Source organism: Rhynchophorus ferrugineus, unplaced genomic scaffold (genome assembly GCF_030347505.1).
Source record: "Rhynchophorus ferrugineus isolate W39M unplaced genomic scaffold, kcgeb_rfMv2 rfM10, whole genome shotgun sequence".
NCBI classification, from domain to species: Eukaryota; Metazoa; Arthropoda; class Insecta; order Coleoptera; family Curculionidae; genus Rhynchophorus; species Rhynchophorus ferrugineus.
Window position 1 is genome coordinate 26,127,956 of NW_027472589.1, and position 20,602 is coordinate 26,148,557.

Genomic DNA, 20,602 nt, shown 5'->3' on the forward strand with positions numbered 1-20,602 from the left:
AGACGTACTAGAAATTGTAAACGTTTCAAATCGAATGGTAAATACGTTGGAATAATCGGTATACGCAGGATCAAGACATCATCATCCTCTCCTTTGTATTTTCACTTTATGATTGTTGCCTCAATGACGTTATTCATAATCTTTTTCACGGCCAGTTTTGTTCCATTGCACAGTCGAGGATGATTAATGTTACGCAGCATGATGACAACTGATCCTACTTTTAACTTCAAATTGTGAGTTGGTAATATAGGCTATTCCTGAACTGAACTGAATTTAAAAACTACGTGGGATAGTTCACTACGTCGTCCTGGTTCATAACGTGTCGACTGATTTGAAGGAAACCAACTGTTCCGGAAGAAAATTCTGAATGGTCGCATTGAGATCCTCGACACATTTCCTCCTGACCATTTTCTAAATGGACTACTGTAGGGTGTCTTTCATGGATTGCAAATGAAAAGATACGCCAAACGTTACAGCGAAGACGGCCATATCGCTACCTTTGTTAACATATTTACATATGTACTTTATCGACTTCACAGAGTTACAATATTCCACATTGATGTTTGTCTCAAAAACTTTGGTAATATTGGCGAGTGTGGCAAGATCCAAAGATTGTCTACATCAACATGTTGTCCTTTTACCTTCACAACTACCGAATTGTCCGCAACTGATCACCGACGATACAATGGGTATTCATCATTTCCCGTTATGGTTTCAGCGATCAGGTCTCGAGGGTATCGCTTAGAACACTTGTCGTTAACCATACAAGGTGAATTGTAGTTGAAAACTCCGCAAGGTCCGTGTATTATGTGTTTGGTAACTACTGCATGCAATTTTGGATCAACTGTGGAAATGAAATTGTCCTGTATAATATGTGTAGCGCCAAATGACATCATCTGGAAACAGCTGTAATATTTCTGAATGTTGGCCAAGAAGTGCTTAGAATCATTTCCAATCTCAGAAACTAAAGTGCGTAAATGATCTGCTGGTGAGACCAATTGTGGCAATTTTACTTTGCCTCCAGCACAACATAATCCAGTAGATTCACCACTGTATTTTAACGCTTTGCAATACTTACAAATTATTGTCATTTCCCCAATTGTTACCCATTTGTCGGCACAATAATCTATTGCCGCAGTGTCTGCGGAATCACTCAATTTCATGATGTCGTGCTCGCTGTTGTGTTTGATGTGCACGAACTCGTTGCATTCTAAACCTATCTACTCCATTGTCACTGTTTAAAGAACACAATTCTCTCTCTGGTCATCAGTGCGGTTAGCACGTGAGGTAGCTCTTCGACATTTGATTGACTGCGACAACCTAAGTCAGGTGGTACTCTCCTCGGCATCGTAAATTAGCACTTAGCAGTAAAGTGTGACTATTACAAGAAATCAATAAAAAAAAACAAAATTGTTTTTATTTAATTTCGAGCATTTATTCACCTTTTCACCCTTCCCCGGACTTTCACAAATAATTCAAGACCAAAATTATCCAAATCGGTGCAGCCGTTCTCGAGTTTTAAAGAGACTAACTAACGATTCATTCATCATCATCATATATATATATATCTTATCTTATATATATATATATATATAGACTATTTCCAACCTACCGTTGCGGCGTAACCTTTATTTATATTTAAGAACATTATACAATTTTAAGTTTATATATGTTTGTTTTTTCTTTTTTATAATTTAGAGGTTTAACTTATTAGACCGTTTAACTGTTTTTCGTAATATTTATGACATGGGAAAATAATTATGACTTGAGACAACATAAAATATCTCATTGTATCGAAAGTCTATGCGAAGCTAGGCCAATATAAGGCACCGAGCAAATAGAAAACTCCTGTCTAGCAAAAAGAATGTCTCACCGGCTCGTTGTCGTGTATTCAGGGGTTTATATAATGGGTTCAGGTACTGAGGCTAGCAGAAGCGTATCAGACATCAGACCTGGTAGAGGACCCCTTATAGTGGCTATAACCATAAATATCAAGAAGGCCCGAGATCGTGAAATTTTCGAGCATTTCTTTTGCATGAGAAGTTCCTACCTAGATAGCCTTTTACTCCCCAAAATTCTGAGCGAATCGAGATACAGAAAAGGGTTTGTTCAACTTTCTTAACCATCTCCAAAAACACGAGGGTGGAACAATAAACACAAATAACAGAATTGGAGATAATAACACAATTAAGAGTTACCAAACCAAGACCAGAAACACTAAAAAAATTACAGAATAAGTCAAGGAACATGAGTTAAGAAACAATGAAGATTTAATTAGAATTAAGAAAAAAATTCAAGAATGGAAGGTAAGAATGAAGAACAGTAGAATTCCTATATGTCGCGTGTATAATCATCAGTTGGGTAGGATGATGGAATCACTATTATCCTAAATCAGACAGACCATTAAGTAAGTTATTTTCATCCAATTCATAATTCTTTCACCAGTATGTATCAATTTAACATCTTTAATTCTCTTTCTGCATTAATTTACACAAATAAAAGAGGAAATAAATTGTATTTCATTTGCAACGTCGTTTCCTCTCTAACAACTCAATATCCATCTAAACCTAAAATTCTTATTTTTGAAATAGCCTTTCTCAAGTATAATTTCTGTTAATTCTCAAAAAAGAATAAAAACAAAGCCGGTAATTACTGTATTCAGTAGTAATAATAAATAAAGGATTATAAAGAATAAACATGTTTTTGTTTAATGTTGCCCTTAATCACATAATATGCTTTAATTTAGTGTCCTGAATAAAAGCAATAGGGTTTTTTAAAATAGCTCGATTCGAAATTGCAGCCTTGATTGAAAATAAAGGATAAAGGAAAAAAGATTACCTAAATGCAGCGTTTAATAGAAATATACAAGTAACAAAACTGTTTTAATCTTGGAATCATTTAACGGGAACAAACTGGATGAGCCTCTTGATTTTCCGTAAAAGAGCCTCCACGAAGCCCCTATCCGACTCGGATCGATCCTATAAAAAATTACACGCATCAGCATTTGGTGTAAATATAGCTTGGCAACATAAATTACCTGAGCTGTTTCCAGAAGCTGTTTACTGAAACTGTCATTGAATAACGAAACTAGGCCCTGTTTTAAATTACTGATAACCTCCGTGGATACCTTCCAAGTGGCTTCTGTAGATGACGGTAATGTTGCTGAAACGTATCTATTACTAAAAGACGCCCTCTTGATAGGTGTTAATAGACCTTACCGTCAACAATATTACTCAGACTGGTGTTAGGTTGAATATAGCCGGCGTTCCTGGGTTTTGGTATCGCTCTCAACATATAGTAATCCAGATGAGCCCAAATCAAATACAAAGAATTTTCGATAATAAATGCGCAGTAATCCATTTCTTTTCTCTGAAACGCGACACTTGGTTATGACATCGCCTGGGATCGGATATATATTTCGTTTTCCTACCTTTTTCTCGAGACGGTCTGATATTACTTCATAAGCCCGTTCTCTCTTGATTGCCAATTCGCACATATCCAAATTATCATCGATGAAAATCCTCAAATCTACCGAATTCATATCGGGGACTTCCTTTATTTTCCTCTCAAGAAGGTCAAAAGTCACCTTTTCTTGATGCTGATAATTTACTGTGTTTATTAGCTGTTGTACAATTATACCTAAAATAACAATAGTCTAAGATTTCCATTCAAGGGGGAAAATGAGATTGCTTCTACTTATAACAAATAAGGTAAACCATCCCTGGGTTTTCGGTTTATGCAAACATAAACATTATTCATGTAACACTCATTCTATGCCATGTAAACCAAAAGATTGTGATATCTTATTCTCTTAAAATGCCCCAAAACCCCTTTAATTCAAAACACTTTTACTGAATTTTGTATTAACATGGACTGGTACAATTGAATTGGAGCTATGATTAAGATCTGCTGAATATAATAAAAGATCGTTGAACTATAGTTCACTAGATGAGCTTACCTATGTATAAAACAAGAGGTAGCATAGTATAATACGCATTACTGGCAATGGAAAAATTTAAAATACGCGAAATGCTTGTAGAATCTAGGCTACCATAAAAAAGTTTTGTCGCATTTTTCCTATTTTGATTTGGTACATGCGCAAAAATGTTTTAAAATCCAAGTTAACTTGTCTAATGATGACCACCAAAAATAAATTAACAGTGCTTACCACCTTAATTTCTTTGTATTTTAGCAGGGCTTCGCAAATATTTCAGTAAATCATTTCTTGTGTTCAACTCATGAGGTCTATTTTTTACCGAATTTTGTATAACACCGAAAAAAACAGGAACTTTTTCCTATATCCATAGTAGTAAAAGATACTTACCAAGATTAGGTTCTTGGTCATTTACGTTTCCTACAGCTCTGCTGTGGAAGGCATGCAACTTGGGATCACTCAGTGTGGGGTAAAATATCACACCAACTCCACCGTGTTCGACATCGTGATTTGCTACGATATTCTTCGCATAACACAGGAGATTTGAAGCAACTTGCATGGCGTACAACAAGCGATCCGAGGTCTGGAACAGGTTCTTCTCCAGGCTGTTATGGCTAAGCAATTTTTTCACCGTATCATCTGATAGTATGAACTTTTGTATCAAGTTCAGCATCAATTTTTGTAGTCTGTATAATTGTGCCCTGTTGCTATGCACTATGTTGGGGTTCTCCAAGACGTTAATGAGATTATTGTTGGCTGTTCGAGATAGTACCGAAGTTAATAGTGAGAGTTCTTTGAGGGACATAGGAGAAAGTTCGGCATGACCAGACCTAAAATAAATTACAAAAAATGATAGTTATGTCATACCTAGTCATAATAGCAAAAAGAAAACACTTATTAACGAAAAAACAAATAAAACTGGTGAGAATTGGAAACCAAAACATTGCATTTCCAACATTACTTTCCTTGTTTGATTTGAAGAAATCCGCTACTGACAAACTAATTCCGAAACATTTTTAGAAACTTAAGCTGCTCCAGTTTGGTTTCGACGATTTCAAAGTTGCATGAATAATTTGATGTAAACCCAGCTTTAATTCCCAAAAGGCTTTCAGGACAACTTAGCTGTTGATGAATTAACTGTTTTCAGAAGTTTACATCATAACTGAACAAGTTGAACGACGTATTGTTGAAAGAAAGACTAACAACAGCGAGTAACAGTTGCCAAGTCGCACTGCTGCAGCTCGAATGGGAAATTTTGTTTTGAAATTCTGAAGAACCTCGGACATGGATCGATAATTAGATCGCTGCCAAAGAATATTTTGAATAATTTATATTTTACCAGTTTTATTTTAGTAAATTCCATTTAATGTGAATAAATTATCAGAATAGAGGCGCAAGCACCTATACACTCTGCTGGTGTAGACTACCTGATGTAAAAACTTTTAATAAAGACTGACCTTAATATAAGTTCAACCACGTTCATGTTGCTAAACAGGTAGAACATGATCTGAACTACTGCTGACTGATTCTCCGTTCCCAAGGTAGTTAAGATGGCATTGCAGATATCTAAAGTTGGCATGAAAATCTGCAGGTACTGCTGTTCGACCGGGGGTAGGAAATCCTCCAACACATCTTCCCCTTGCCAAATTTTCGAAATCTCCGGATGGTAACCGAACACCGACATGTTACTGAACACGCCCAATAGTTTTTGCTCCAAGATCATTTCCGCGCCTACCCTCGATCCTAAATAAAGGCCAATAATATTGTCAAACACTTTACGATTAATTTCTACAATCCTGCATACCTGCTAAACGAACCAACAGCAACATTTTCGCCAAATACAGATACAATGGCTTAATGTTCTCCGCCCCTGGCTCCAACATCGTTCTAAGATCACTGTCACTTTCTAGTATGCCTTGTATTATATGTTTAAGGTAACCTTTACTTGACAGGTATATAATCCAATTCACGTTGCCGGTCATTGTCATCAAATGGCTGAAGCTTGACATGGCTAGAATCTTGCAAATCTCCTGACCTGGAACGATAACAAATAAAACCTTAAAAAGCAATTTTATTGCATGTGTATTAAACATACCTCCGATACAGTCATGGCAAAGAACCTCCATCAACTTCTCACCAAAATTCGCTATAATATCAGTGGAGAACTTCATTTGTTTGTCGCTGTCTTCGATGCTATACCTCGACCCGTCCAACCGACTTATATATAAACTACTGTCCGCTGTTATATCTTCGTGTGATTGTTCAACATTAGCTAATTGTAAAAAGGTTACTAAAGCTGCGTAGAGGTTGATTCTGAGCTCTCCGTCGATAACGTCGGACGTCATGATCCATTCCACGAGGCTTTCCAAAATTTTCTTCAACGACCTGTTGATATCGATAAGAAATTGGGTTTAAAGATTTTACTATTTTAAATAAAAAGAGTATTTTACCCAAAATAGTACGAAATCACGTTGAAATTCGGCCTTTCCGACTCGGCGTTCACCTTCTTGAATTTCTGCTCTCTCACATAATGCCGTCGGATATTGTCGATCATCAGGAGCACTGCCCCGGATAACAGACGATTAACCTCAGGGAGTAATTGGGACTTCGTAGCCTTGTTCAAGATGCTCAATAACAGGGTGATGCTCAAAACTTGCTGTTCCATGGGGTCCAAGATCTCTAAAGGCATAAAACTGACCAACACCTCGGCTACTTGGCGCCAGGCATCCACCAGGTCGACCACCGAAACGCACGACTCGGTCCTTTTGTTCAAGCTCAATGCATATTTCAAAACTTTCGGGATCTCTTGGTTAATAGCTTGGATCTGGCCTATAGCTGCTGTACCTGGATTAAAAAAAATAACATTAACGTCCGAATTATTTTTCTATGAAGTTGTGTTGGTTACCTTGCAAATTTTTCAATTCATCATATAATATTTGATGTAGCTTCTTCAAATCAATTAATTTCATCGAAGACTTCTTCTGACACTGTTGCAGTATCTGAGTGAGGACGTGGTTATCGAAAAACTCCCAGGTGGGCGTCTCGACCTCGGGCACCTTGAACTCGAAAAAGTCGATGAAACTCGTCATGAAGTTGTTGAGTTTTACGTCGTCCGGGGTAACGAGCCTGGTCTCCAGCAGATTCTTCTGGACCAACGAGAATATGTCCTCTTGACCCTCCTCGCCCGCCGGGATGTTGATGAGGAAACTGGTTAGTTGTTTGAGGTAAGTCACCTGTTTGGTGTTGCTGGTCACTTTCAGTTCGATCGCGAGCGTTTTCATCAACCAAGATAGCTGATTCACTCCGGTCAGTTCTATGCAAGAAAAATTAGCATTTTAAACGGAAACACCTTTTTTTCCTTACCTTTATTGAAGTTCTTTCTTGATTCTTTTAGATGATTTTTGAAAAACGACTTATTCAATCGCAGAAACCTCAACACTGGGCCGCTGGTTTTGTAATTAGCTGCCAGTAAATAGAGTAAGTGATAACCAGATTCTACGAGGTCTGGAGGCGGTGACTCCATCACGGTGGAAATGACAGAATCCAACAACGATAGTAGGGCGTGTAGACAAGTCCTCGGGAAATTCATGACGCCGGGATATTGAAACTCCGTTTTCGATACGTCTCGTCTCAAATCGAAACCCACGAGGAAATGTGTCAGATTTGGTGAAGTATAATTTAAGCATTGTTTTAACAGCCTACAATAAAAACATAGTTAAAGTTCTTCTATTAATTTTGTCATTTCTTGATAACAATGAAGCGCAAAGCTTTTTTTACTCAAATATTTTAAATATAAGAACTGCCGATTTTATGTTGTAAATTTCGTCCGAATGATTTAAAGTACTGTTCATCATTGTCACTACATTTTTACATATTTCAGGTAAAATACGAAGGTTGCTATTTATATTTTGAACCTTGGCAGTACTAACAGTTGTTAGGTTTCACCTGATGCTTCCGAATGGAAGTTTTACCCTTTTAACCACAACCTTCTTCAGAACTTTTTGTCATTTTCACGTAACGTAACGTTATGTTGCTTACAATAACTTGAAAATGTGGGTGGAAAAATGGAGTTAACATTTCCGGTTGTGCCAAAAACTGTTCATGCTATCGGCAAAATGATATTGAAAAACGTAATTTACTATAGATGTTGATCGCGGAGAAAATTATCGATATGTTGGCAAACAAAAAACGTCGATATTTCTTCACTCCAACCCCACTTTTCCCCGCGCAATTCACTTGATGACCTGGTGGAAGAAATCTGAAAACAAATTTTTTTTTGACAAAAATATCGATATTTTTCGGGATGCCGAAACTCATCATGAGAATATGAGCTGTGAAAAAAACTTGTTTGCGTTGGATTCAGTAATTTGGCAAAAGTTACCTCGATCAGGGTAGAAAAAGTGTTACGAAGATTGGTTCAAGCGCATGCAAAAATGTACTGATCATCATGGAGAATATTTCAAACAATAAAATCATTTTTGTTAATAAATTACTGCCTTTTCAATATTAGGTTCAAGCATCTTTCAAAAAATGGATATCAAAAATGCTTTTTAATCATTTTATCGTATTTGTAAAAACGCCTGAAACTTAGGCCTCTACACCAGAATATCCCACAACTGCTCACGAACATGGTGATGCTGAATGGTAACTGGATTTCAGTTGATACTACACTCATTTTCCTTGCTTCTGTATCATTCCTAGATATTTGTGGTTTTTTCAAATAATTTCTATCTATGTAATAAAAATTATCCCAAATGTTATCGACTTTGGTGTAGTTTTCTTAAATAATCCATAGAAACCCATTAATATGCCGGTGTTTATGTTGATAAATGTTGGAAATAACCGCGACACTATTTGACTAATTCGGCTTCGAAAATCAATGCTAAGACCTCCCGCCAATATCGATAAATTAGCCCCTAAACTAAAATTTTAATTTAAGAATAACTCTATGATAAATACATCATTTATTTATTTATCAACCACTAATTACTGTTAAATAGGAAAAACAACACGAAACGGAAATATAAAAACACGACGGAAGCAAAGTAATACATTTTTCTTGTTAATTACCTTAAAATTTCCTTTTTGGTCGCATTGATAGTATCTTTATCATCGTTGGTCGAATCCAGACATTCAAAAAATCCGCTCTTTATAATCTGCTGTGATTCATCCGTCGACATAAGGATGTTCATGAACTGCGTGTGACCCACCGCCGACGAGGTGATATGGCAGAGGATCTTAACGGCAACCAAACTGTGCTTGGGCACGTGCTGTTGATAAGTGACGTATTTCGCCACGTTGATGCAATGGTCGGGTTTGCCCGACCGCCTGTTGATGGTCAAAAGCAACTTATTCATACTGATCAGAATCAAACTGGTTGAAGACATCGCTAGAGTACTGAAAAACAAAAAAAAATCGACTTAATGCATCTTTCTAAAACATATAGATTATTTTGTTACTCTTGGTGTAAGAGTGATTTCGATTACTTTTATGGTAACAATTCACGAAGCTATCTATGAATGGTTATCTGGACTATTTTAATCGTCCTTATCATATTATACCAAAAAATTATTAAATAAGGGAAAAGAAATAACTAAAATGATAGCTAATCGTTTTGTTTTAGTGTTTAATTATTTTAATGTTTGAATTTGTAAAATGTATGTTAGACTTCAGTGAAACTCCTTTTATAAACTTTTCTTTTATATATATTATTGAGAATAATATATTTTTATCATGTGACGGCTCCATCTACAGTGATACTTTTCTTAAACCACTTTTAGATCCTGGTGAACTTGCATTCCCTATTCCTTATTATAAACCCTTCCTAGATTCTCAATAAGTGTATCCAGGTGACTAGGAAATGTTATAACACCGAAACAAAACATATCTAAGCTTCATTTCAGAATCTTTCGGTTATAACTTCTATAAAGCTTGTATGTTCAATGTTCGAATTTGGGAACCATCAAATATTTCAGATTCCAAATAACCACCGTAAGAAATGTATTTAAAACATTCTCCTTTCTAGTTCAACCTAACTTGATATGTAGTAGTGTAGGTATGATTTTTTTTCTCTACTTAACAATAGCTCATTATATTGGCTCTACCAACGATTAAGAACTACATCGAACGTAGTAATTTGGTGTAGCTTGTGTAGCCACTTTGCTGGCCTTGTAAAAAGTTAACAATCCTTAAGTCAACACAAATCAGTACAAAAAAATAAATAAAACATTATTTTCACTAGATCATCTGCTGAAATATCTGGCCTCAGGATGGACTACTATCTCCCCTGGAGGGAACACATCGAAGATCTTAAAAACAGCAGCGGATCTTAATATTAATAAGTATTTATCCTGCAGAAAACTAGGCAGTGGTCAATATTTGATATTATTACTTTATTTTAAAACCTCATTTTAATCTCTACATAGCTTTATTTTAAAATGACTTACCTAATTATTATATCACAATTTTATTATTTACTTTTTGTCTAGATATTTATTGTATGAGTTTGGTTACTGACGTTATATAATTATTTTTAAACTATAAGCAATATAACTGTTAAATAACTCTGCCTTCTTGTTTTGGAATTTCTGGAAACACCCAACTGACGGAAGGGTTTTAAACCTTTCAGTTTTCATTGATATTTCTGCGGCATGTGTTGAAAGTCTCCGAAAAAAACAGTAAGGCGTTAGGGAGACTCGTAAACTAATGATATCCAATTATTAGAGAGCCCTATTAGAACAATGAGATATACATTTCCTGATCTTTAAAGCCGATAATATTCGGTTCCTTTGAGTTGTACCAGGGAATGTTGGTATTTTTTGCTGGACATTTTATGATACAAAAGTTAAAATTCTGCAGGTGTACTTCTATTAAATTTTGGTTTTCTTTTGACTGTATATTTTTTTTTAATTATTACATTGTTACTAGTCGTTTCCGACTAACCTATAATTTGTCTTTATGATAACTTAAATCTAGGTATATAACAAGGAGGACATATCCGCCCTATCTCAGTCTCTGGTTGTAATGTATGATTTTAGTAGTTCGGTGTTATTTTGTTATTTTGGTAACATTTTCTGTAGTTTATGAACAAGGCCTTCATGCCAAACCTTATTGAAGGCTTGTGCTACATCTAAGAATATAACTGAGAATACTTTTTTATTTGCACAGACTTTTTCGATAAGATCTGTTATTCTGTGGTCAATTGTTGAAAGCTTGTTAATAAACCCAAACTGGTGTGTTGATATCAAGTTTCTTCCCTCTGAGTTTCGACTGATTCCTTCGCCGATTACCTTTTCCTTAAGAGTTTTGGAATTTTTTTAATCATATAACTTTTTATTGCTATGTGATTTATTGTTATTTTCAAGAAATATGCTAATGGTTCATATCAAAAAAGGATGGATCATTATTAGAATTTCAAATATATAGCACCCTACAAAAAATATCATCACATAAATACCTGAAGAATTTTGACTGCAAGACTAACGTCCTATGAAGGATATTCAAACAGGTCAGGGTACAATCTCTGACCTTCTCCTGGCCGGGGAACGAAACGTACGCGTCGAAGTATCGATTCCCGTCGTCGATGATGTCTAGTATAGTGTTGAGCACTTCGGTCTTGTTGTTCAGCTGCAGCATGAGGTGGTACCCGGGCGGGCTGTTGAACTCCGACGCGGTGTTCATTGGGAAATCCGAAACCTACACGGGGAAAACATCATATACAGTTAAGGTAGGACACGCACGGCGAGATACCGACCTTCGGGTCGTACTGCGTCAAAAACTTCTCGAACAGCCTCAGGCACATGAGCGCGACGTCCCATTTCTCCTCCGGATTCCGGTACGACCTGGAGTTGTACTTCAAAAATACAGAATTAACAATGAAAGACAGATAAGGATCGAAACCGGGCTTCCTGGGGCCAGCGCCTAGCGTCCGTGGTATCCCGAAGTTGGTCAGCGTGTCCAGTAGCTTCAACAACGCCCTGGTCAACGGATACTCCTCCATCCTCGACTCGATCTCGTCCAATTCCGTCTGAATGCCCCTGAACAAAAAACAAATACGATAATTCTGTGTCTGGATCGACTAAAACTCCATGAATACCTAGGGGCGTAACTCGACGTCGTTGGAATCGTAACTAATATCTGAGAAGCCTCTAGATTCTCCCACATCTGGCTGGCGTTCTCGCTGGATTTAGCCAACGATGCCAAGGTAAGAAGCAAGTCCGCTTTCAATGGAATTGGTACGGAACAACTTACCAAACCTATTAAAAAATATATTAACATACAACTGCGGCCATTAATAAACATTACAGTACCTAAAAGAATAGTTTGGGGAGACCACGCAGGATGTTCACACAAAGCCAGTCGCGAGAATTCATCGTGTTCGGCTACACTCCGAATCAACAGAAGAACAGCGTGAAGACCTTCGAGTTCTTGTGGGCTGACGCCCTTGTGGTAACCAGGTCGATTTCTATAGACGGTATCGGTCTGAGCTGGGGCTTCCTGCCGCAAATTATTGTAATACTGAGTGAAGGAGATGAAGAAATGATCCCAACTAAGAGTTTGAGATAAATGAACACCTAAAATTATGAAAACCGGATATAGATGATAATAATTTTAAAAAATATGCACTTACCGGCTTGTTTCAGCATGTTGAAACAATGTCTCGCGGTTGAAGGCGATGTGGAAAGGCCGCTTAACATTTTGACGAACGGTACAAATAACGTCGAAGGCACCATGTCCCCTAAACAAAAATAATAATAATTATTATTATTACTATAACTATTCTTCTATTAGTATATATAGAAGTATATGTAGTATGTGTACAAGCAGCTCGCAGAATTGGTAAAAATTGTCAATTTCATTCGGAGGTTAAAATATTTCCCTACATTGTGGAAACACGCCTTCATTGCGAAAATTTCTCAAAAAGAAGCCAAATCTTCACCATTGGACTATAGAGTCATCATCAGCATTTTAAAACTTGCTGAGAGAGCAATTCCCTATGCGGTTTTCGTGCCAAACATCCGGCCGTTCACCAGGCTCATCGTCTGGCCGCAAAAATATATCATGCCTTTTACCCCCGCCAAAGAATACGAGAGTTCCTACTGTACTTAATCAAAGATTTCGACAAGGTTTGGCATGAAAGCCTAGTGACAAAATGCACCCGGCTAGGTCTACCTGAAGACATAACCTCTCACCAAATCCTTTTTGGCAAACAGATCGTTCCAAGTTAAAATCAAGAAATTTCTCTTCGATGAAAACTGATTAACACAGAAGTGGTACCTGTTCTTTCCAATCTTTTCGTAGCACACATCCTCATAAGGACACACGTAAAAGCTACGCCAATGACACTGCATTTTTCGTCACATTGAACAATACAAAATTAATTCAAGTCAACTCCCGAAAAAGCCCAGGCCATCATCTTCTACGAGAAGCATTTCTCAATTCCATGGTAGGAACAGGCCACCTATCTAGGTCTATTCTTGGATCGAAGATTGCAAATTCCATTCAAAAACGTCAGCATGTTATACCTGTTGTTCCTACTCATCAACACGGACATCAGACAGTCTTTTCCTATTAAATATCTCCTGTACCAGACGCTGATTCTATCCGTCGTTCTACACAAGTCCAGCGTTTATTGTCAGTACATCTCACCATATCAGGTTGAACGCTTTCAAGTTTTCAAAACAAATTCAGGAGAATCCTCAATGCCACCTGGTTCGTCAGGAAAACTGACGTTTCACGCGTCCATATCTCATTTCTGACACGTTTTCAAGAATGTATCGGGTCTCACTCTCAAAGCTGGCCCACATCACAGGCCATTAAGTCATTCTACCAAGTCCAGTTATGCTTCCATCACAGCACCGACACACCAGAGGCAATTTTTCAGCTAGTTCAAGTAACTTTTCCTGTGAGTCTTTTTTTACCCGGTTCCAGGCAAAAAAATAATGAAGTTACTGTTAACTAACATAATATGCTAGAATTTGGACAAAAACTTTCTGCTTGCTTATTCAAGGCGTATGGCCACCAGAATCAATTTTTTTAAATTGATTACATCTTACATTAGATACGCTTAGTATAATCGTAATATACAAATTGATGTATTACTACTGTCCTGTTGTACTTGAATCAATACAAAAACAAGGTCAGCATCAGGATAAATACATCAGTATGTATTTTCCAAACCAAAAGCGAAATAGTTCATTTGCTCAGCTGTAAACTACAGGAATTGAGTGATAGCAAAATTTATGAAACAATTCTATACAGGCCACGAATACTTATTATTTTGTCATTGAAAGCTGCTTTCTGCTTCAGAGATCAGAGAAGTGTTATATCGCGCGACTAATACTGGTTGATCGGCGTGTTTGTGTCGGGTCTGAGATCCATTGGTTAAAAGTTGCGAGAAACTTTTTATAATTGTTTCGTTTATATCAGAATAAGATTACAGCGCTCCTAAAGTCGATTAAACAATATTTCCCCTTGGAAAACACAAAGGAATTACTCCTTGTAAGGCAATACTAACACGTTCTGGTTTAAGCATAACCTATCACAGCATAAAACATTTTTCCTTAAAAATTTTAATTCCCCTGCTGATAAAAATAAAGAATCATAACATCGGTTCGGGAATATTAGAAATAGATTAAAACTAACCTATGCTCCTGCCTTCATCCATAACAAAATAACTTCATGGATTCGACCAAATATTGAAATTAATCTATCTATGAAATGATTCCTCAAGAGCTAGATCAACTCATAATGATCCCTCATACAGGGTCATCATACAGCACTTCATATTTACTGATGGTCCTAAGAGAGATGTTTACATCAGATAGGCACTTAGGAACTTGGTGCAGGAACAACACTTTAGTCTACTCATAGTGTCTGGTATTCCGACTGTGGAACAATTTGACATATTTAAAGCGTTATAATGCATTCATAAAGAAAACTACAAATTTTCTATAATTGTCACAGACCCTATGAGGTCCCCCAAGAACCTTAGTTCCATACAACCCAAACACCCTCTGGCCAAGGTCCTTATAGACAAAATTAAATCCTTAAATCACGGATTTGCTTCATTCATGTGCCATCTCATAGGGGCAGTGAGGTGTGCTGACTACCTTGCAGGAAAGAATAAATATAATTGTGCTATATGTTTTTGTACTTATACTGGTATATATTTAATTATATACATTGTATACTATAAAAAATCCACCAATTTTTTTCTCTTAAAATAAATATTTTTCAACGGAATTAAAATTAACCAAAAATCGGTATCTTTTGAAGAGCACTGTCGGAAAGGGTCCCCAATTTTAAAGATTTGAAAAACCAAATCTTTTAGTAAAATAAGAATATTTTTTGTAAGGCGTTCCATTGTCCTGCACCCCAAACTTATTTAAAAATGCAGTTTTCATAGGCAGTACGATACTAATGATTTAAAATTCTTACCAGCAAACCTAATAAATTTAAACAAAGACACCGCTCGGGATGGTGCTCTCAAATTCGTAGTTTGATTGGGGTTTATATCCAAGGGACTCCACCATGCCAGGGCACAATCGTTATCCAGGACATTGTTGGAATAAAATTTAGCAATGCTGAGGAGTAGGTTATCGAAATACCTATAAATACAAATGTCTGATAATAACAAATGTCGGGAGATTAAAATTCTCTGTCTTCAAATACCTTGGCAAATTTGCTGGCGCTTCCAAACCCTCCCTTATGTAAAACTGCAGAGTTCTTGACACCTCGTTCGCTTTCATTCTTAAATCTTTTACTTTTGGGTACATATACACTATAAAATCAGTGATCAAGTTATGTATACGTTTGAACAAAAACTGTTCCTTGTATAAAGTCTGATTTTCCAGAAAGATGTTATTCAGGAAACTGAATACATTCATTTCAATTGCTGCATCGGCCAATGCATCTTCTTTATTTATGGCTTCTTGATAGAGATAATTTTGAGGCACTACTTTTAAAGAAGCCAAACATACTGATAATCCAAAAGTAGACAGAGACTGTAATCCTAGGGAAACAAATAGTTCTTTATCTGAAGAAAAAATGCATGGTAGAAATTACCTTTACAGACCCATGCAGGTTTGCTAGGCAAGAACTCATTTACCATAGCGGTAATATAAGTCGCATCTGATAAAACTGGAAGTTCCTGTACTGCTTCTTCACCGTCCTCTCTTGAATGTAGAACACTCAAATCAAATGCTGAAAGAAGAGCCATCTAAAATAGAAATAAGCATAAAAAGCAAAGAAAACAGAAATTAGAAATACCCAAATAACAATAAAAATTCTTACCTGGAGATATAAATTAACATCATCAATAACACCTGATGCTTCAGATTCAATTTTGACTTCCCGCAAATAATTAATCAAAGCTATTGTTGGGTCTTTAGGCAAACCACTTTGTGTTGACCAAGAAAATACAATATCGGCTAATATACTTCTTATATCATTGAATAAGTCGATAACTTGTCTTCTGTGTTTTGGACCTCCCAAAGCCAAGTTTTGTTGCAATTTTTCAATTTCCTTGCTTAAGTCAAGAGTTCTTAACAATTCAAATATTCTATTAAATAATCCACCTTCCATCAATTTATCTGTATAATCTGTAATAAACCTGAAATTTACAAAATATTCAGTTTGAAAATTGATGATCAAATTGATATTATTACCTTCCAATTTCAGGTTTAATATTGACAGTCCACTGTATTCCACTTCTAGCTTGAACTAAATACAATAATGTTGTAAGCAAAGCTTTTTTACCATCATAATAAAGCAAGATAGCTACTAAACCTCGGGGTAAGCCTGGGTAAAAATAATTTAATTAAATTTACATATTTTACAAGGTTCTGATTAATTTTTCTGATATTATTCTGATTATTTACCTGGATAATAAGGTACTTGTATTTGTGCCGTGCACAATAAGTCTAAAGCAACCAACTCATTGATATCAAACATATCAGAAATAATAACAGTTTCTTGGTATAATTCTTTTGATAACACTTGATGACCAATACCTTTAACATTAATACCCTCAACCATCCCTTTTTTGAGGTCTTCGCGATTTTTTGCATTTTTCGGCTAAAATAAATAATGTGCTTAATATAGTTTATAGGTTAGAATATTATCTATAATGTAAGTGAATAAAAGAATATCTAAAATAATATAAGTCATGCGGACTTACAGGATTTTGTAGCAACGAAAAAAATGTTTGTTTATGTCTCCTTAAAATATTCTCGAAATCTGAGGAAGGTAAATCTGACCCAGGGCTTTGATTTAAATACTTCCAAACAACACCTTTTAATTCCTTATAAGAATTCCACAAATCATCCGACGTATTCACAGCCATTTTGTGGTATCAATATATCTTCTAAGTTACTTAAAACATTAACAATTAAATGTTTACAAACTGTAAAAAACTAATGAACATTTAAATGTATATTTGAAAACACTAAATAACCGGTAAGCAGAAATGTCAACAATGTCATTTGTGTAAATAAAAATTCTATAACCACGGATTGGTAGAACTGATGATAAGAAAAAACATAACCGTAAATGTAGGTTGCATATGTTAAAATTATGTTAAATAAATATAAACATAATAAGTAAATATGAAAAATTTACCGTCGAGTTTTAAAAGGCCATGGAGGAAAGTGTTGTACGAAAAACAGGATTATCCAGATAATTATGTAGATCCAAATGTATTCTTGAAAGAATTGAAAAAAAATTCAACATTAGAAAAAGTTACTTTATGGGAAGCCCATTTAGGCACTAACTTATTTTGTCAAGAATTCAGTGTGGTTGTGTTATTCCTTCTGGTTTATTATTATATAGTAAATAACATGGTACAACCATGGCATATATTCTATGGAACTACTGGAATTGGTTTTGTTGGCTTTGTCTTTTACAGATTCAAAATTAGAGGTAATCTTATAATTAATACATTTAATATTCTGAATGGATTACTTTCCAGATGATAGCCTCAAACGAACGATAGGTCATGATATTCGGACGATACTGACATTTGTTGTGTTTGGCCAATTATTTTCACCAGTTCTTCACACCCTAACGGATACAATAAGTACCGATACTATTTACACTACAACATTCCTTATGATGGTGATACATTTGATATTCTTTGACTATGGAGTCAGTGCTGCAATTGTATCAAGAAGTTTGTCATTAAGTGCAGCAATATTTGCTTCAATATGTCTTGCATCAAGGTTGTCATCTGCAAATGAAGCTTTTATACTGATGACTGTTTCAACCCAGGCTTTTGTCTTGTTCCCCATTTTAAGGAAAGAAATTGGAAATTCCATACTGCTAACAATATGCTTAATCTTAGTGGAGTCACTTTTACTAGTGAAAACATCCCTAGCTGCATCATGTCTCTTTTTTTTAGCATTGGTTGTTATTGAAGCTTGTCCACTTTTATTTGTCACATGTCACAAATACCGAATGAATATTCACGGCCCGTGGGACGAAGCAGTTATTACAGATACTAATGTTATAAGGTAGAGATTACCTTAAAACCTTTTGAATTTGAATTATTATATTTGAAGTGCTAAGAAATAAAAAACAATTGAAACCATCAATTATGTGAGCCATTTATTAATTATTTATTGTGACAAAAACTAAACACAGTCAACATTAAAACATGAGAACTCAAAATCTGACAACTAATATATTTACGGAAAGGCACAATTATATAAAATTAGTATTGTACAGTCGCCTACTAACTAATAATTTTGCGGTGATAATGTGAACAGCTCGTACCGATGGAATTCCTGTGGTTAAATGAATGTTGAACAGATTGTAGTGCCATCTTTCATGTGATGGCGATATTCTTAGAACCCGTGGACCTTTAGTTGGTCCGGTTTGGCCAAGCCAGCTTTTGTCAGCCACTGGCAAATGTTTTCTCTCTGGTCGCCTTGAAGCTGGAGAACTTCGCCGTACTCAGGATGTTCAATTACTGTACCATTACAAGCAAACTCCTGCAAGACATTCATTTCTCACACAATAACACCAACAATAATATCATATTTATTTACAGTATGGTTTCAAAACAAAACCTAATACTTTTATGGATCACATTAAAATGAATGAAAATAAAAATCACCTTTTTACATGCTCGAACTATTTTCTTTAGGTCATACTCTGATGAAAGTCCTTGAACTGTGGTTAGAGTCTTACGACCATTTCTTTGTTGAATTCTTATATGAACAAGTCCGTCTTGAACATCATCATCGGCACCCTTACTTGCATCAGCAAAGGGGTCTGAAAATAAGAGTATAAATTGAAAACGTATCTAAGAATTGTATCATTTCAGGGAAAATACTAATAAGAAGTTTTAATTGAGCTTAAGAGATAAAAAAATCAATAAAGAAAGATAAAAGTAAATGGTTAATTTAAGGGGTAGATGAAAATAAATAAAAATTATATTTAGGTATGACTAAATAGCAAACAATAAGAAACCACCTTTTAACATTATAAAACTAAATTTAGGTCAAGGGTATCGTAACTGTTTCTTATTGCAAATCGATGGAAAAATACTTTATATTTAACATTATAAAAAATATATCCTATATCTGATAAAAAGAAATATAAATCAGAAAACAACCTAGTAAACGTTGAAATGTATAAAGCCCTATGACTCATGACCGATGAATATAGATCGGTTCCGGAATTATGGTTGCAATTGATTATAGGAGAAACATTAAAATAGCAGTCGGATTTTTTTGATTTAAAGCCAAATATATCGATAATAAATGTAAATAAAAGATGGAACGCCATCTTGTCTACAAAAACACATAGCGAAAATTCAGGTTGTATATACTCTATTTTATTCGTTCTTGGCTGAATGTACTCACCAAATGTGTTAAGGTTCTGGATGGACATACGATATTCAAAAAACGAACTGGAAAAGAAAAATCTGCAAACTGCACTGACGTTTCTTAATTTGGCCGGCGGACCGCGGGTTTTATAATCCTTCGTCGAGACGATTCAAAAATTAAAGAATTGGTAAGGACGACTGGGCGAATGACTTATATGACGTGACCGTTGTTGCCAAATTAAACAAGGTGTGAAAAGCGCCATTAATTATATGAATATATAGAATTCAAAAAATTATTTCCTTTAAATTATTCGATTTATTCTAATGTTGTAGTGGGTATACATATTTCAATTCATCATGTAGATCTCTGGTGAATAAATTATTTTATTATGAAATAATTCATATATTTTTAGACAATATTTATATGACATGTGTTTTATATTTGACAAACCATGTTATGTCAAATTTATTTTGTGTATTTGATATTATCTGAAATAAGCTGAAGTATATCTTAAATAACATCAAAAAAGCTAATTAGTGTGGCATAACGGCTTTAATCAAAACTTACGAAAACTTAAACGACCTGAATATGAGGGAGATTTCTGAAAAAATTCATTATATCCTAGAATATCACTTTGATCAAAAACATAAGCCTATACAGGCGTGTGAAAGCATTTGTCCCCATTTATGGCCCTGATACTATATCATTATCCCAAGTCCAAAAATTGTTTATTAATTTTCGTTGTGTACAATTTGAAATCAAACATGAATCAGATAGCTCCGGCCAATTAAAAACATTAAAACATGAAGACGAGATGGATATTTGGATCCCATCTGAA

At 35.4% G+C, this 20,602-nt stretch overlaps 3 protein-coding genes across 3 annotated transcripts; 1 reads left to right on the forward strand and 2 right to left on the reverse strand.

Annotated features, from left to right (window-relative positions):
* Nucleotides 1-2,834: 2,834 nt before the first annotated feature.
* Nucleotides 2,835-17,433, reverse strand: Nup205 (nuclear pore complex protein Nup205). The gene is made up of 24 exons (XM_076416268.1): nt 17,115-17,433; nt 16,816-17,011; nt 16,603-16,735; nt 16,229-16,547; nt 16,001-16,154; nt 15,608-15,947; nt 15,374-15,543; nt 12,564-12,671; nt 12,244-12,507; nt 12,030-12,189; nt 11,688-11,970; nt 11,391-11,629; nt 9,005-9,331; nt 7,298-7,632; nt 6,840-7,247; nt 6,385-6,778; nt 6,030-6,319; nt 5,739-5,969; nt 5,392-5,677; nt 4,325-4,764; nt 3,431-3,639; nt 3,219-3,369; nt 3,038-3,162; nt 2,835-2,978 (listed from the first exon to the last, which is right to left on the reverse strand). Exons 1-24 carry the CDS (start codon nt 17,277-17,279, stop codon nt 2,895-2,897), a joined length of 5,811 nt encoding a protein of 1,936 aa, XP_076272383.1. The 5' UTR covers nt 17,280-17,433; the 3' UTR covers nt 2,835-2,894.
* A 30-nt stretch (nt 17,434-17,463) lies between these two features.
* On the forward strand, nt 17,464-18,525 carry PIG-C (Phosphatidylinositol glycan anchor biosynthesis class C). Its single transcript, XM_076416283.1, has 2 exons — nt 17,464-17,854; nt 17,904-18,525. The coding sequence occupies exons 1-2, from the start codon at nt 17,542-17,544 to the stop codon at nt 18,446-18,448; spliced, it is 858 nt and encodes a 285-aa protein (XP_076272398.1). The 5' UTR covers nt 17,464-17,541; the 3' UTR covers nt 18,449-18,525.
* eIF1 (eukaryotic translation initiation factor eIF1) lies at nt 18,524-19,966 on the reverse strand. Its single transcript, XM_076416284.1, has 3 exons — nt 19,801-19,966; nt 19,050-19,207; nt 18,524-18,924 (listed from the first exon to the last, which is right to left on the reverse strand). Exons 1-3 carry the CDS (start codon nt 19,826-19,828, stop codon nt 18,778-18,780), a joined length of 333 nt encoding a protein of 110 aa, XP_076272399.1. The 5' UTR covers nt 19,829-19,966; the 3' UTR covers nt 18,524-18,777.
* Nucleotides 19,967-20,602: the final 636 nt, after the last annotated feature.